Source organism: Notamacropus eugenii, chromosome 1 (assembly GCF_028372415.1).
Source record: "Notamacropus eugenii isolate mMacEug1 chromosome 1, mMacEug1.pri_v2, whole genome shotgun sequence".
Taxonomy (NCBI): Eukaryota; Metazoa; Chordata; class Mammalia; order Diprotodontia; family Macropodidae; genus Notamacropus; species Notamacropus eugenii.
The window spans coordinates 66,401,369-66,420,237 of record NC_092872.1 but is presented as its reverse complement, the minus strand read 5'-3'; the positions used below and the strand labels follow the sequence as shown (position 1 = coordinate 66,420,237).

General features: G+C 37.2%; 1 protein-coding gene across 10 annotated transcripts in view; it reads left to right on the top strand.

The window, feature by feature from the left end:
- The window catches only part of PRUNE2 (prune homolog 2 with BCH domain), a 321,110-nt gene that overhangs the window by 259,937 nt on the left and 42,304 nt on the right, over positions 1 to 18,869 (top strand). For all 10 annotated transcript variants that reach the window (XM_072604894.1, XM_072604886.1, XM_072604875.1 and 7 more), the window contains exons 10-11: positions 5,677 to 5,756; positions 8,499 to 8,699. In XM_072604894.1, coding sequence (XP_072460995.1) covers positions 5,677 to 5,756; positions 8,499 to 8,699 — 281 coding nt within the window. The remainder of the gene's footprint in view (positions 1 to 5,676; positions 5,757 to 8,498; positions 8,700 to 18,869) is intronic.

The window sequence follows — 18,869 nt, the reverse complement described above, 5'->3', positions numbered from 1 at the left end:
CACTAAAAAAAAAAAAATGCTGATTCCTTTAAATTCAGAAAAGCTGATTGGACATAAAATATGCCTTTCTTTGATTTTTCTACTTGACCTAATGTCAAGGGGTGTGGGGGTTAACAGTGATTAAAGGATTTCCCAAGGTTCAGCTATCTCCTCATAATATTCACTTGTCCTCCACTAAGTGGATATCTGACCCAGTTTACTTCCATACCCCCACACAGCTGCTGCTAGCCTGCTTTACAATGAACATGTGATCCAGAGATGCAAAATATCATTTCATTCAATAATTTGTCTTCACTTCTGATGCCTGTTCTGCTGAATTCTTGTTCTTTATGTCAAACTTATTTATCCAACTACACACAAACACACATACACAACATATAATCATGAACATGATCCTAAAGGAGCATGTAGGAAAGAAATAGGTCAGCCAGGCAGAAAGCAAACCCCAGAGCATCTTCCTGGGTATCTCAGACATCTCCTTTAAAAATCATGGTGTCGGACACAACCTCTAGGTGGAAGCAAAGCTGTAGTTGAGCAGAGATGGACAGGGTATCTTTTCTTAGGAACCAGAGCCGTGTCATTTTCTGTTTACAGACTCACCTCTCGTTGCTCGGTTATGTTTGTCATCCTTAACTTTGGTCTGTATTGATACTTTTGACCCCAAGAAAGTTCAGACTTTAATCAGTAGCTCCGTGAAAATGGAGTAATTTACCCTGAGTGGTTTCTTCGTGAGACAGTGGCAAGATTACTTACCCGGTCTAAGAAATCGCTTTCCTACCTTTCTTCACTAAATCCTATGTTTTGCTGCTCAGGGGACATGGTAAAATTACTGAATTAATGTAATTATGTTAAAGGAATTAGAGTAAGTACAATTCGGATCTCTTTCTGATTGTGCTCTAGCCTCAAGTCAACTTCTCTTCTAGCCCTCATGCTAATTTCTCCCCCTTTTTCTAGCATGATCTTCATTCTTTCCTCTAACTTACCCATTTCAACTAACTACTTATTATTTTATCTTTTTTACCCTTCTTCTTTCCCTCCACTCTCTTATTTCATGTTCCACACTTTCCCTTTTTTCATACAAGTCATTGATTTTGCTGTATCTCCCTGATAGGATATATTTTATTTTATTTTATTTTCCCTAGGGACCTGAAAAACAAAGACCTCTTCGGCCAACAAGTTTGTCAGTCCCTCTAGAATGCATTTAGCATTGAATTTCTCATGTGTGTACACCAGTATCCAAATGGTTACCATCTTAGCTGTCAATAAACTTTTTGTAGGGATATAATAGTAATTAATGAAGCATAGTGATGAAAACTATAATCTTAATGTACATAGCCTTTTCAAGGGGTTCTTAACCTGGAGTCCATGTACTTGTTTGGTATTCCGATAACTACACTTCAATACAATTTGTTTCCTTTGCAATTCTATGTATTTTATTTAATATATTTAAGAGTATTATTCTCAGGAGGGTAGCTTCAATAGAATGCCAAAGGAGTCCATGACATGAAAAAGGTTAAGTATCTCTGCTTTAGACCACTTTTCCTTCATATTAGAATTATTACAAGTATCCTTATTTTTTTATTTGTTTGCTTTTTTTCGGTATTTGCATTTAATTTTTGTTTTATTTTTACAAGTACCCTTATAATGCCTTCTATAGTTGATACTATTTTTATTAGAGAAATTTAAGTATTATACAAAGGGAAAAAAGGGGAAAACATAATAAATTACTTATGCTTATTTGTTTTTGCTTCACTTTGCATCCTCCAATACTTGCCATAATATCTGCACAAGTAAGCAGTTAATAAATGCTTTTTTCATTTATTTTTCATTTATTCATTATTCCTATGGAAGAATCCCTCAGATTGTTAGCAATTTCTACAAATGATTATGTATCTATATATTTGCTTGCATACATGTTGTATTACCCAATAAAAAGGTAAGCTCCTTGAAGGGTAAAGACTGTTTTGTTTTTTTTTTTTTTTGTGCCATCTCTGGAGTTCCTAGAACAGTGTCTTATATATACTAAGGCTTATTATATTCGATGGCGTTAGAGTAGGTTATGTGTGTGTGTATGTGTGTCCCAATCAACAAAGCGCAGTTGTGATGAGACTTTAGTTAGGACTTGAAAATATGTTCTTTACAGTGAATATATTCAACTAATAGGATTTGAGCTAAACCCCCCAAAACTAGTTACTTGTTGTAAGCTATCTCCAGATGGTTAACAGGCATAAATAGACCGAGGGAGTCTTTAGATTCTGAGACCCTTAGATGAATTCTGGGCCCTAAGAAGGTCCTTATTTCCTGAAATAGAGGCATTCTAATCCAAAAGAATGGAAATTCCTTGAAGGCAGGATACGTCTGAGACTTAGTACATAGTAGCTGCTGAAGAAATGCGAGTTGATTGGTTGATTGATATTTTAAAGAATCATCCTAAATATAATTCAGGTTAGCACACAGGTTAAGTTTGGTTAATGACTTAGCCCTCCGACTGAGATTTTCCGTTGTTCATTAAATAGACATCTGTTGGACTGTGTGCAGGACACTGTGCTAGGTGCTGGAGGAGGTACAACATTCAGTTAAAAGAGTCTCCCCAGCAATGAAACTTACAAACTAAATTCTCTGCCCCAGCAATGAAACTTACAAACTAAATTCTCTGCCCCAACAATGAAACTTACAAACTAAATTCTCTGCCCCAGCAATGAAACTTACAAACTAAATTCTCTGCCCCAGCAATGAAACTTACAAACTAAATTCTCTCCTGTTCATTGCTCATAACCCAAATGCCTTTCAAATTCTCAGGTGCTCCAGGTCCTAGAGGGGCAGCTAGATGGTACCATAGTGCAGAGAGCGCCAAGCCTGGAGTTAGGAAAACTGTCTTCCTGAGTTCAAATGTGGCCTCAGACATTTAATAGTTGTGTGATCTCGGACAAGTCACTTAATCCTGTTTGCCTCAGTTTTCTCATCTGTAAAATGAGTTGGAGAAGGAAATAATGGACAACTCTAGTATCTTTACCAGGACAACCCAAATGGGGTCACAAAGAGTCAGACACAGTGGAAACCACTGAACAACAGAAACCAGATCCCAGAATTTCTTAAACCTAACGTAGATATGGGGATGAGTATGTCAGGAAGGAGAATACCTTACATATAAGATTCTGCCCCAAATTATGGGATACTATGAAGTCAAATGGTGTTCTGAATAAATACTGTTTTAAATTAAAAATATCCCACAAGCTTCAGATGGTTTAATGATCTTCCCTAATTCTTACAACTATAGGGGATCCATCTCTCCCCAAATCACTTATTTCAGTTTGTCCTCTCCTATATATGTATTTATGTCATTCTAACAAACATACTGTAATTATTTTTGTAAATGTTTCACTTCCCTACTAGATCCTTGAGATCAGGGGGTCTGTCTGACTCTTTTTCTCAACTGTACATGTAGTATATTAGAAGAAACACTCATCTTAGAGTCAGAGCACCTGAATTTGAGTCCTGGTAACAACATTTATTAGTTATATAACCCAGAGCAAGTTACTTAACCTAAATCTCAGTTTCTTCAGCTGTAAAATGGGGATAATAATCCTTACACATTTTGCTTTCTGGAGTCATTGGGAGGAAAAGTACTTTGTAAACCCTAAAGTGCTATATAAACATGAGCCACTGATGTTATAGTCATCTCTGAGTGTCCAGCTTCCAATAAAACTTTTTTCTTTTTAAATAAAAAAACATGTTTTATTAAAAATAGCTTTTCCTTTGCATCATAGTCATTTTTTACTTATCCCCTCCAGACTGAACTTTTCCTTGTAACAAATAAAAACAATTAGGCAAAAATATCTGATATAGAAATCTTATTTGGCAGTGTATATAATACTCTCCATGAAGGGAGAGGTAGGCTTTATTATCTTTTCTCCAGGGTCTCCTCTGTTTTGGGTGGGGTTTGGAGTACCCCCCCCCCCCCCTTTAGTGGTAGCTAGATGATACAGTGAATAGAATGCTGGGGCTGGAATTGGGAAGACCTGAGTTCAACTGTGGTGTAAGACCCTTACTAGCTGTGTGATCCTGGGGACATCACTTAACTTCTTTCTGTCTCACCTCATTCAAATGGGGATTATAATAGCACCTACCATCCAGGGAGGCTGTTAGGATTAAATGACGCTTAGCACGGTGCCTGACACATAGTAGGTGTTTAACACATTCTTATTTCTTTCCTTTACACGCTCAGAATTCAACTTCCTTTTAATATTGTTGCAGTTGTATAATGTTGTTTTGGTATACATATTTCACTCTGCAATCATTCACGCATATTTTCCATTGTTTCTCTATATTCTTTATTTTCATGTTTTCTTATTGTAAAATAATGTTCAATTACATTCACGTAGTATAATTTTTTCCACTGTTCCTCAGTTAATAGACACCTACTTTGTTTCCAATTCTTTGCTGACATAATGAATATTTTGGTATAGATTAGACCTTTGTTTTCTGCCTTTCCATCCTTTGGGCCATATGCCCAGTAGTCAAATTGCAGTTAAAGTACATAGAGAGTTTAATGGCTATTTTGCATAATTCAAATTGAAATACAAAATAGCTGAACCACATTTTCACAGCTCCATCATTGTTTCTTCAATGTGTCTATCTTCCCATAGATAGACACTCTAAAATCAACCATTCCCATCTTTTGTGATCTTTCTCAATTAGCAAGAAATAAGTTAACACCTGAATTTTTAAAAATTTGTATTTCTCTTATTGTAGTTGACTTGGAACGTGTTTTCTGTCATTTGTTATTGGTAAATCTCTTGAAAACTATTTATATATGTGTGTAGATGTATACACACATAAATAAATTATATATATGTATAACACCAAGTGCCAAAGGGTTCATTATGCTAGATACTGAAGGGAAAGTCCGAAGATATGTCCTGTGATGACATGTCTATACAGTATCTTGCATGTGCCCAGATAAGAAGAAAAAAAATTAAAAGTAATATCCACAGTCTCTCCTGCTTCTGAGATTTTCTGTTATAAATTTTTAAATCCTTATCCAACTTAGGTAAAAGGGGATGACTGGCTGTTTGTATAGAGTATAGCAAATAGTCATAGATCTTATTTCTTACAACTGGAAAAACACCTTTCTTGAATTGGAAAACTTAAATTAGGTTTAATTTTAGGCTGGGTAAAATAACTAAAGTTGCGCCACCAGGGTGGGGCAACTTGGATAAATGGAAATGAAACTTAAAAGAGATATAAATTTAGGATGTGATTTTTAAAGGTTGTATACCTTTAAAATTTGTTATAGTTATATTTTGGTGGCACTTTTACTCCTTTGGCAGCTTAGAAATTAGTTAACAAGAAATTTAATTAAATTTGAAATCTTCCAAATGGAACCCTTCCTTCTCCTAACAAGGGCTAACTCACTACCTGATCATTTTTCTTTGTCTCAAGTAAGAGTTAAATTTGGAAAGGATGGGTAAGAAATGAACCAGGTAAGTCTCTCTGTGACATTATCCAGTTTTTCCTGGACCAACTCTGCTCCTGCCCAAAGTAAAACCATCTCTAGAAGTAGCCTCAAAGTATTCCAAATTTATGTCTTCACCTACCTCTTTCATGAGGAAAGCAGAGAGATTTTAAGAATCTTGGGGTACCTTCTTTGTAACTCTTTGTTTTGTTTTTTTCTAGACCACTAGCAGATGATGTAGGAATGGATATCCCCTTTGAAGAGGGAGAGCTAAGTCCCAATTCTGCAGACATGAGACCTGGTGAGAAAAACATTAATCCATTCTCCTAGCAACATTCCACACCCAAGACATTTAACTATTCAGTGAGAAGAATATTTCCTGTGCTTCTAACAAACACTTTCTTGCTAGGAGAAAAAGGAAGGAGGGGTAGGGTTTGCTGGGAGTTTAGACTCATTTTACTATGTTAATTTCATAGTTAATTTAACCAATAATAATTTGCATTTGGAATCATGTTATCTCTTGTGTCTCTGCTTCATCTCTCAGGGTTTTTAGCTGCTATGATTACTGTCTACTCTGTTGTAGTTTGTGGATGTCCAGTTGCATCCTTCTCTTTATGGACCACAGCATACCAGGCCCTTCTGTTTTTCACTCTCCCTGAAATCTGTCTAAGCTCATGTTCATTGCTTCTAGGACATCTCATCCTCTATCCTCCCCTTCTCCTTTTACCTTCAATTTTCCCCCAAATCAGGGTCATTTCCAATGAGTCCTATTTTCTCATTATGTGGCCAAAATATTTTAAGTTTCTGCTTCAGTACTTGACCTCCCAGTAAACAGCCTGAATTAATTTCCTTGTAGTATTGACTGATTTGACCTCCTTGCTATCCAAGGACTCTCAAAATTCTTCTCCAGCATCACAATTTAAAAGTGTTGATTCTGTGGCACTCAGCTTTCCTTATAGTCCAACTCTCATGGCCATACATTGCTACTGGAAAGACCATAGCTTTGACTATACAGACTTTTGTTGTCAAGATTTCTCTGCTTTTTAATATGTTGTCCAGATTTGTCAATGTAGCCCTAGTTCACTAAACAAAAAAGGCATGTGGTATAATGGAAAAGACAGCTAGGGGGTGCAGTTGATAGAGTGCCAGGCCTGGAGTCAGGAAGACTCATCTTCCTGAGTTCAAATACGGTCTCAGACACTTACTAGCTCTGTGACCCTTGGTCTTAACCCTTAACCTTGTATGCCTCAATTTCCTCATCTACAAAATGAGTTGGAGAAGGAAATGGGAAACTACTCTAATATCTTTGCCCAGAAAACCCCAAATGGAGTCACAGAGGGTTGGACACAACTGAAAAATGACTGGACAGCAACATAATGGAGAAAGTCAAAAGATTTGGGTTCATGTGTTATGCCACTTATTAACTTTGGAAAAGTCACTTAAGCCCTCTGGGCCTCTGTAATTCCTTCTTTGTAAAATGAGGATTTGGAACTATGTGGGGGTGGGTGGTATGATCTCTAATGTCCCTTGAGCCTCTGATCTCCTTAGCCCTCACTTTCCTCATTTATTATATCAGGATATTAAATGACATGCTCTCCACTATCTCTTCCAACTCCATGTCGTGACTCCATGCTTCTTCATGGAAATCTATGCTAAAAACATGAAAAACTTACAGGAAATATGGTAGCAAGAAGGCAGTTAGTTTCAGTTGAATGCCCTAATTATGTAAAACCACTCTGGGGCCCACCCTCAAGGCTTTGTGGGTAAGTTACTGAAAATAAAATGTGGCTCCTGAGCCTGCATAATTAAGAGACCTGTTTCAGGAATAAGCTATCCTAAGTTACTTCTTGGGCTATTCATTTATAGGCACTACCTGAGGTTTGAGGGAGAATGAATAGAAAGTTGAAGTTCTTGGGGTTTATTGGTTACCCTGTGTATATGTGAACATCTCATTTTGTTCCTGTTAGCTTGCATGTCTGAGGGGCCAGGGCTAGGGCTGGGAACCACATCTAAAAGAAGCAGAGTAGTTAGTTTACAGTATTTAAGAAGAGGCAGAAAAGTTTATATAGTTCCCGCTCATACCCATCTACCCCTGCTTCTGGATGTTTATCCAGTTACTAGACATGGGGGAGCACTGGAACATAAAGATATAGAAGCATCAAAATATCCGTAGGTATCAGCAATGAGAATCTCATCACTGGCTGTTCCATTGGCTCCCTTGTAGCTACAGATGCTGTTATGCTGAATCTTAGTGTTGCTAGGATCATAGATTTAGAGCTGGAGAGGAATTTAGAAACCATTGGGTCCATCCCTCTCATTTTAAACATAAGACAACTGGAAATGAGAGAGCCCAGGGTCCCATAGCTAGTAAGTGTCTTGGGAAGGATTTGAATTGAGGTGCTCCTGACTGCCAAGTTCAGCATTCTAAACACTGCAGGAGTATTTGCCATTACATAGTGATGCCAACTAGGCCTAATGGGTCAGTTTTTTCTTTGCTGTATCTCTGACTGACTAGGATGGTGTTAAATAAAGAACAGTCATTTTAACTTATCTATAGTGGACAGAATGCTGACTCAAGAAAGTCTGGGTTCAGGTCTCACATCTGACATTTATAAGCTGTGCTACCATTGGCAATTTATTTCCATAGACATTGATAAAATCTGTTTCCCTTGAGTATGTATATTTGTTATAAGAAATTTATTTTTCTTTTCTTTTTTTTTCAGTGCAATAGGAGTGGGAGGGAGAATAAGTAGATTTCTGTTAGTTAAAAAAATAAAGAGATGAGGGAGTGGTGCAGCTATGAAATGTTGCATGCATTTTCATGTGAACCCATTGTTTTATTAGTTTTACTTTTTTTATAAGAAACCTTTCTTAAACTGGGAATAATTTGTCAATGTTGTAATGTTAAAACAAAACACTTTAAAAAAAACTTTGAAAGTTAAAAAAAAAAAAAGCTCCCCCATAAGTACTTACCCCCTAAAGGGAGTTACCAATGAGATATAACTGGCCTATGTTAATTTTGCTGTTCTTGCTGTCTTTGTAGAACCACCTAATTCTCTGGATCTTGATGGCTCTCATCCCCGGAGGATTAAACTCACAGCCCCAAATATCAACCTTTCTCTGGACCAGAGTGAAGGATCTGTTCTCTCCGATGATAACCTAGATAGCCCAGATGAAATTGACATCAACGTGGATGACCTGGACACCCCTGATGAAGCTGATTCTTTTGAATACACCGTCCATGGTAATGTACTAAGCTGGTGAGATCAAAGGCAAAAGGAAATTGAAAGGAAAGTGAGCGAAGTTAGAACTTTAGTGGTAAAAATTTGCTCATCTCAAGTCATACCTGTTAGCCTTGGCTGCTTTCCATAATCTCTACTAGCTACCGCTCACATGTCAGATCAAAAGTGGTCACAGAAAATGGCATGAGATTGAGAAGAAGTAGTGCAGAGGTGCAAAATAGCCATTTCTGGCCTAATTCCCTTCAGGAAATCTGCCCTTGAACCTTAAATAGCTCTTGTGACCTGGGGAAGTCCACACTTACTGTCAAAGAAAAGAAACTAGCCTCTGATATGATTAGTACAGTGCTTGACGGATAATAAGCACCAATATATTTTTATTGGTTGGTTGATTGATTGACTGTTATTAAAGCCTTGAGCAGGATGTGTCAGCATTCACCTTACATTCTTTCTTTCTGACTTGTTGAAGTTTGGACCAGGCTCTAAATATATCATTAGCAATATAGCATTGTGTAAGTGTAAAGCTTTTATTTCAAGAATTACTTCATGGAAATTCTTTCTTACTTAATAACAGAAGAGTTTATTTAAGATGTATGGAGTTTTCAGAAGTCAGGATATTTTTTTAAAAAGATTATGAGAATTTCTGTCCTTTTTAAGAGAAGAGAGTAGAAAAAAATCAAGTCTTATAAAGAAATAGTATGCAGTATTCTTTACTTCTTTGGTCTATATTAATGCTAGTGTTTTAATTGCAATAAGAATATAGATGAAAAGTAGTGTGGCTTGGTGGATCAAGAGCTGGCCTCGGAATCAGAAAGACCTCGGTTCAATTTTTGCTCAGGATGTATATTGACCTTGTGACCTTAGGCAGGTCATTTAACCTCTCAATACCCCAGGAAAGTCTTGAAGACTATCTCAAGTTACAGAAGAGGTGGCAACCTTCACTGGGAAAGGGAGTTCCTTTTATCATTGCAATCATAGGATTGATCCATACACACACACATAACCCAAGAATGTACTTAGGAGAGGTTACATAGGGTGGGTTGGGAAAAGAGGAACAGCCTACTTGCAAGTCTTTCCAAGTCTTGTAGGAGTCTTCTCCTTTTTATTAGTGTTTACACAGAGAATCAGTGAATTCTGGTCAAATTCATGACTATGGCTAGAAAAGTACTGAATTTTTTGGGTCAAAATTTAGATACCTAGGGAAAGGTCTCCCATTTCTGGGAGTATTCTTCAGCCTCTCTCAGGATTTCATAGATTCCAGATTTCCTGTCCATCCCACTTCCTCCACTCTCTTTTTTCCTACTTCTTCAAATTTCATTTAGTACTGCTGCAGTGTGTACACTTCAGCTTTATCCTCCCACTATTCATTTCCTCTCACTGCTGGGCATTGTAGAGGGCTGTGCAGTGTTTTATGAACCCGTCCTTTTTATAAGTAGTAAAAGAGCTAAGCAGAGGGGTAATGTCAGAGAAAGCTGGTAATTAAAACCATCACTTGCCAACATGCCCCTTCCCTGTATTTTTCTTTGACACTGTTCTGTAGAAAGAACTAGTTCAACTACCAAAGCACTGTTTTTTTTTTTAACCCTGAAAATTCAGCTGACACATTTTTTTACTAGGTGACTTTTCAAATCTATATGGATCTTAAAATGCAATTAATTGGTTCAAATGCTGTTTTAAGCAATGAACCCACAAAGTGTTGACAATGTTAGATGCATCAGTGCATATGCATACGAGGGAGTAATATGGAAACTAAATTCAATCAACAGGTTAGAAATAGAAGTTAGTGACATTTCAAAGAAAAGTATTGAAGCTACATGGATATCTTCTGAATTGGGCATATGTAATTTAAACTGACCGTGAGTTTTGTTCTGGTATAGCTATACAAGTGATGTTTTATGAATAATAAATAGGATAGAACCTTATGTATCATGTAATGGACAACCCCTAGCAGAAAGCACCATTCTTACCTTTAAAGACCCCCTGCTATTATCATTCTGCCTTGGGGAACCATTTAAATTTAATAGGTTATCGAATCTCAAATAATACTAGAGTAAGTTCCTTGAGGACAGAGATTGTTGTGGTTTTTGTACTACTCCCAATAACTAGCAAAGTACCTGTTGTAGAATAGGTAGTTAGCCAGTGCTTGTTGAATGACAGTAAATTGAGCTAATAATAAATTAGTTACATACTTAAATACTTAATTTGACTTTCCCTATCAAATATATATGTATTTTTAAAAATCATCCAAATCTTGACCCAAAAGACCATGCTATGGATCAATAGGTTGCTCAGTCAGAGAAGTCAATTTCACAAAAGTTAAGACCAGGAAAAAAAACAACCAAGCAGAATACAGCACACTAAGTACCCACGATGCTTATATGATTACATCCAAAGACATAGACACCGTAAGTTATTTATGATCTAGGAGACAAAATAGACTATACATAAAATAATTCTGTGACTTTTTTTCATTTCTTCTTATCTTAATTTCTATTGTCGAGTAATGAGAGAAGCAGAATGTAGATTTTAAGCTGACATAGCATCTGTAGAGGGCAGAAGGTATACAAAAATAGTTTGCAAGGGAATTGAGAAGGATTAAGAGAGGGTCAGAGATGGCATAAAGATGAAAAACAAAGACAAAATGAGAGCATCAAAAGCTGTGTTCCCTAGGATCTTGGTTTCCAGTTTTGTTCTCTCTACTGCCTTCCCTAGTTCTCAGGAAATCCAGGCTTCCAAACTTGGGGGATGAAGGAGAGAGAGAGAGAGTAATAGAGCCTAAGTATAGTGGGAAAGTGCTGCAAATGGACTCAGCTGCTTGAAACTCTTTCCAAAGACTCAGCTTTCTGGCTCTCCCCCAGGCCTAAAACTTGTCTGCTTGCCAGATCAGCTCCAGCTTGCTCAGGGCATCATATGACTTTGTATTGTACTTTTGACCTAAATGAGGGGGATGCCTCCTGGGCTTTCCTAATTGGGATCAGAGGAATGTAGACTTCTAGTGGGAGAAGGCTTTCATAAGATTTTAGGATTCTGAATTTAGAGCCAGAAGAGACCTTTGAAATCAAATAGTTCAACCTTTTCATTTTTCAGTTGATGGAAATTAGGCCTCAAGTGGTTAAGTGACTTGCCCAGGGTTATACAAGCTTGGAATGAGGGAGCTCTTCTAGTTCCAAACCTGGTGCTCTTTTTACTGTGTCACGCTTCCCCAGTTAATATGTACACATTGTCCAAAAATTAACCATGTGCTTATTAAATATCACACAGTTTGTAACAAGGGTTTTTAATCCTGAATCTGTGGACTTTAAAAAAAAATTTTTTTAAATTTTGAATTCCAAAGTCTTCCTCCCTTAGTGAGAAGGCAAGAGATTTGATATAAGTTATAGACATCTTTTTTTTTAATGTTTTGATAACTATGTTTCTATAAAATTTGGATTTTTTGTAATCTATGTATTTTATTTTATGCCTTTAAAAAATTGTTCTGAGGTGTCCATTCCCTTCACCAGTCTACCAAAGGGCTCCATGACCACTGGTTTATAGAAGGTTGCAGCCAAAAGCTAACTAACTTTGTCCAGGGTTGTGCTGGTATATGTTCAATAACTAGCTTTCCAAAAAAAGTGTGCACAATACATTTTTAATTTACAATATTAACATTTTCTCCCTCACTTTCTTCAGTCTATAGACTATCTCAACAAAACAATAAATCCAAGTTCTGATTTGTAGTTTCTCATTTCCAAGGCATAAATACTTACCCTAAAAATTTTAAAGTCTGACTTTTCAGAGCCAGTTGTCAGCTGCCTTCAGCCAACCCTGCCTAACCCCACCTCTTTGACCCTCAAGTCAATCATGTGATTTTCATATCTAGAATTTCACACACTCTCAGATCAAAAAAGTACCTTAGAGATCGTCTGGCCTGGCCACCATGAATGAGGATCCTGAAGCCTACTTCTGCATGATCATAAAGACAGCTGACTCTGTTCAGAGTCAGGGCACTGGGTTCAAATCCTGCTTCTGATCTATACTGCCTGTGTGATTATCTAAAAGGTGGAAACTGGGCAGGAAGGCCTCTGTGATCTCACCTGTCTTTAAATTCTGTAGTGCAAGGTTATGTAATGAGGTTGTGGTAGGTTAAGCCCTGCTCTCCTACTTCCCAACAATGCATTCTTTCCATTACAGTGCTTAGGGCATTTAATAGATCAGGTAAGTAGCACCTGTGGGGGTTTTTTAGTCTTATTTTTATTGATGCATTTAAATCACTTTAGTTTATAATTGTATCTTTCTCTTCCATCTACCCAATGAGTCATCTCTTATAATAAAGAATAAAAAAATGGGGGGGGAAGAGGTAGATTAGCAAAGTGAATATCAACTTTATCTGACAGCAAGTGAACTGTTCCACCACATCCATAGTCCACCACTTCTGCAAAGAAAGAAGGAAGGAGAGAAAGGAGGGAGGAAGGAAGGAAAGAAGGAAGGAAGGAAGGAAGGAAGGAAGGAAGGAAGGAAGGAAGGAAGGAAGGAAGGAAGGAAGGAAGGAAGGAAGGAAGGAAGGAAGGAAGGAAGGAAAGTGTATTTTCTAAGTTCTTCTCTGGGCCAAGATTGGTCATTACAGTTGTACAACAATTCTAGTTTGGGGTTTACATTGTTATAGTCAAATAGTTTGTTTTCCTGGTTCTGCTTTTTCATGCTGCATAAGTTCATATGAGTCTTCCTAGGCTTCCTATTTGTCATTTATTATGGAACCTTAATATCCCAATTTATTCTTGTGACCATAAGTTATTTTGTGTCTGTCGTTCAGTCATTTCACTTAGGTCTAATTCTTTGTGACCCAATTTGGGAGTTTTCTTGGCAAAGATGCTGGAGTGGTTTGCCATTTCCTTCTCCAGCTCTTTTTATTTTCTTTTTTTGGTGAGGCAATTGGGGTTAAGTGACTTGTTCCAGGTCACAGAGCTGGTAAGCAGCTCATTTTGCAGATGAGGAAACTGAGGCAAATAGGATCACAGAGATAGTAAGTGTCTAAGACTAGATTTGAACTCAGGAAGAGGAGCCTTCCTGACTCCAGGTGCACAATTCCATCCACTGTACCCCCTAGCTGCCCCATTCCCAATTGATGCCCCAGTTTTCCCCCTATCATGTTCCCAATTTTGTTTTGCTTTTTTTCTATTACCATATCAAAAACTGATTCTATGAATATTTTGGTGTGCTTGGGACATGAAAGTGAAACACTATGACATTTGAGTTAGGACTGGAATCTGTAATGTTCAGTCCATCCCAACAAACATTTGCTAGCTCCAGGAGGCATTCTGGAGCCAGCTCTAACCAGCTTGGCCCTTCATAAAATTTTTAGGATGAGCACTTAAAAAATAAGTAACTCAGAAAATAAAAATAACTCAGAAAAATATAACTTCCGCATACTGCCACTGCAGCTTGATTTATTTTTTGATTGTCTAGACTTTAAAAAGTGTTCATGATGCAGATTAATCTTAAAAGTGTATGGACATATGTTTTCTTCCCCGCTCCTGCCCAGTTATTAAACATTTACAAATACACCCCCGTATTGCTCTCTAAATGCTACGTGAACTCAGTAGGATGGCAATAGAAAGCTCAGTTGTGGTTTGTCCTTCATTCTCAAAAGGACCACGGCATCAGGAAGGTGATGCTGTCACTTGCAAGTGAATTGGATTTAAGTGACCAGTGTGGAGGCCTGGTAACAGCAGGTCAACAACATAAAAAGATTGATGACTGTAATAACTGGCATTTAGAAGCATTTTAAGGTTTGCAAAGTACTGTACATCTGTTATCCCATTTGACTCATAACTCCCCTGTGTATAACCCTGGGAAAATCACTCTTCAGGTTTCAGTTTTCTCATCTATAAAATGAAGAGGCTGAACTGGGTTGTCTTTGAGATCCTCCCCTGCTTTACCACTACAATCCTCTGATCCTAAGCATTTATTAAATGCCTACTGCATCTAAAACATTGCTAAATACCAGAGGCAATGCTAAATCCCACTCTGGTCTTACTCTTCAAATTATTCATTCACCAAATGTTCATAGAATATTTACTCATGCTGTATCACACAAGAAAACAGATGCAAATAATATCTTCTCTAAGAATTCGCAACCCAGTCTGGAGATTAGGATGCAAATGGGAAGTAGTTAAGTCATAACTCAGGGCCATTATTGAATCTTCTTCAGTTTAAATCCTGTTGAAAATAAGTACAGGAAAGGAAGAGTTACAGGGGGAAATTCTAGGTGATGTAGAAAATCGATTCTTTTTCTTTTATAGAATTTATTTATTTATTCTTAGTTTACAACATTCAGTTCCACAAGCTTTTGCATTTTAAATTCTCTCCCCTTCCCTCTTTCCCCTCCTCCCCAAGATGGCATGAAATGTGATACATGCTCTACATATACATTCATATTAAACATATTTTCACATTAGTCATTTTGTAAAGAAGAATTATAACCAATGGATTGAACCATAAGAAAGAAGAAACAAAACAAATTAAAAAAGAGACAGAGCAAGCAGTGTGCTTCAATCTGCATTCAGACTGTAATTCTTTCTCTGGACATGGATAGCATTTTTCATTATGAGCCTTTTGGAGTTGTCTTAGAACCTTGCATGGCTGAGAAGAGCCAACTCTATCAAAGTTAGTCCTTGTACACTGTGGCTATAACTGTGTATAACGTTCTGGTTCTGCTTCCCTCACTCCACATCAGTTCATATAAATCTTTCCAGGTTTTTCTGAAGTCCATCTGAATAAAATCTATTCTTAAAGGAAAATAAGTGCTGTCAAATTGAATAGAAAAGTTTGCTGGGTTTGGAGACAGGTTTGAATTTCCCTTCTGTTTCTGACTAGCTGTGTGAGTGAAACTCTTACTTTTGAGTGAAACTGAGCCTCCATTTCCTCTCCCAAATGAGAAGACTGAATGAAATGATTTCTAAAGCTCTTTTCAGATCTAAAGCCTCTGATCCCATGATTACCTGTTCCTCATTCCACACAACTTAAAATTAGAACTTCCAAAATAAAAACATTATGTCATTTACCACCTGTCACTGTTAAGAAAATGTATAAACAGTGAAGAAGGAATGGTGGTGACTGTAAATAAAAGAGAAAGGCAAATTCCTCCTTGGAGCCTAGGAGGAGAGAAATATTAGCAGATGAGTTGGTAGGGAGCCCATTGTAGGTATGAGAAAACAGCATGGGTGAAGGCCCAGAGATGAAAGATGGCAGGACAAAAATGAGAGCACAGAGAGAAATCCAATTTTGTCGGAATGGAAGTAGTGTGACATAAGGTTGGAGAGGATCATGAAGGGTTCTGAGTACCAAGGTCAAACCTTTATACTTTAGTCATCAGTGGCAGGCCTCACCAGCCCCACCTTCAGCCCCACCCTGACCTCCCATATAGCAGGATAACTTTGGGTAATGTTTATGCAGAGGGTCAAGTAACTTGTTTTGGTCTTGGTTTTGGTTTATTTGGTTTTTTCTTTGCTCCTGTACATGTTCCAAGGGCTTCTCCCTTCTCCAGCAACCTCTTATCCCACCCACTTTCCAAAATTGGCAGATGTGAACCATGGAAGTGTAATCCTCCTTAAAACTAAATAGAAAACGTCCAACTTGTATTTATTCAGCAATTTTCACTGAATATCCAGTGTTTGAAGTATCCTTTTCATTAATTAATGGAAGAAATTATGTTATTAAAAAAATCTAAATCTAAGTTATTACACTAAATTGCCTTGCCCATTATATTATTTTGTTTGGGGTTTTAAAAACTCTCAAACTTAACTATGCCCAAAGGGCTATACAACTGTACATACCCTTTGTTCCAACAATACCGCTGCTAGGTCCATATCCCAAAGAGATTCCTCCCCCCACCCTCCAAAAAAGGGAAAAGAATCTATTTGTACAAAAATATTTATAGCAGCTTTTTGTGGTGAAAATCAAAGGGATGCCCATTAATTGGGGAATGACTAAACAAGCTGGTATATCATAGTAATACAGTATTATTGTGCCATAAGAAATGACAAGCAGGATGATTTCAGAAAAACCTTGAAAGGTTTACCTGAACTGATACGATCATTGTACACAGTAACAGCAGTATTTATTCAGTGAAAAATTATAAATGACTTAGCTCCTCTCAGCAACACAGTGATCCAAGACAATCCCAAAGGACTAATGATGAAGCATACTGTCCACCTCCAGAGAAAGAACTGATATGGATTGAATATAGACTGAAGCAGGCTATTTTTCACTTTCTTTTTCTCCTTTATTTAAATCTTCTTGTACAAAATGTCTAACATGTAAATGTTTTGCATAAATGCACATGTATAACCTTACCATCTCAGGGAGGGTGGGGTGGAGGGAGAGAGGAAGGGATAGAATTTCAACCTCAAAACTTTGAATAAAAATGTTTAAAAATTGAGGGGAAAAAAAACCCCTCCCAAACTTGAGTAGAAGCATTAAAGCATTCTAAGTCAAATTATTTTTTTTCTAGAGGACTTTTATTTACTTCCATGCTATTTATAAAAATATTTATGATTAGGCAACAGAAACATTTAAGTGTAAAAATTTAAAGGTATTTTTTAAAAAATTTTTTAAGGTAGTTAGAGAGGCAATGTGGCCTAATAGAGGTTATCTAACTATCTGGACTCAGGCAGATCTGAGTTCAAATCTTCTGAAAAGTATTAGCTGACTGATTATGGGAAAGTCGCTTATCCTCTTAGTTCCCAGGGACATGTAATCTTAAGATTATATATTACAGACTAGCTATACATTTATGAAATGAGGAAGTTTCCATGATGGGGGTTCCCTACAGAGCTGAAATCAGAGGTTAAGAACCACAACAAGAAAAAGTTTAATGAAATGCCAAGGACATTAGAAGTGTCATATAGAACAGAGAGCAAATATTTTAGAAGGATCATCCTTCATACTAAGGGAAATTTGCATTTGTTATAATGCTTCATTTTATTGAGCTTAGAAGTTTGAAAATCACCACTGGCAGAAATACTGATGACCCATTTCCACTGTTATTTTCCAAACCAACAGCAAAGCTATTCTGTTCATGGTATTTTCCATAATTCAAATTTTGACAACATAATGATATTAGAGCACATTTGCATTTGGACATGGTAGGAGATAGAGAAACGATGAAGAATTTTTTAAAGCTGAATATTTCTAATAAGCATATTATGAGAATTACAGAGACTTCCCCATTTGCTGCCATCCCTCTTTGTTCTCCAAACTGAAATTTAGTGACTTTACTTAAGTGACCACTTTTCTGAAATGAATCTTGGGCCATTTTCTGTTTGAGAAGGTACCTAAGTTTCTTTTCCCCATTATTAGAAAATAAACTTCCTCTTGCTGGCTATCAGTTCATAAAAATCAATTTAAATCAAATCAACAAGTATTTATTAAATGCTTACTCTGTGCTAGCTATGATGTGTTATGTAGAAGGGAGAAGCACTACCCCTGAGTTCAAAGTCTATCTCAGTCACTACCCGTGTTGTGCCTAGCAGAGTGCCTGGAACATACTAGGCACTTACTAAATGCTAATTGACTGAGTAACTAAATGTGTGACCATGGGCAGCTCACTTAAACTCTCTAATCCTCAGTTTCTTCATTTGTGAAATGAAGTGACTAGATTCAATGACCTCTAAGGTCCCTTTCAGCTTTAAATCTATGATCTTAGGATTCAAATTAGAGATGTAAACACCACAGTCCCTGTGCTTGCAGTATCTTAGAGGGAAGGACCAGTAGACAAATGACCATGATAATAGGAAGAGTGAGATAGGTGAAACAAACAAAATCCAGGCTAAGTATTACAAAGAATTTGAAGGAAAAATCCATTTTATCTGGGCAGGGTTGGGAAAGACTTCTTGGAGGAAGTAATATCTAACTAGAGCCTTCAAGGAGAGAAACATTAGATTGGTAGGAAGCCCATTCCAGTATGGGAAAACAATATGATTGAAGGCACAGAGATGTAAGATGGTAGGAGGGGCAGCTAGGTGGCTCCGTGGATAGAGTACCAGGCTTGAAGTCAGGAAGACTCATCTTCCTCAGTTCAAATCTGACCTCAGACACTTACTAGCTATGTGACCCTGGGCAACTCACTTAGTCCTGTTTCCTCATCAGTAAAATGAGTTGGAGAATGAAATAATAAACCACTCCAGTGTCTTTACAAA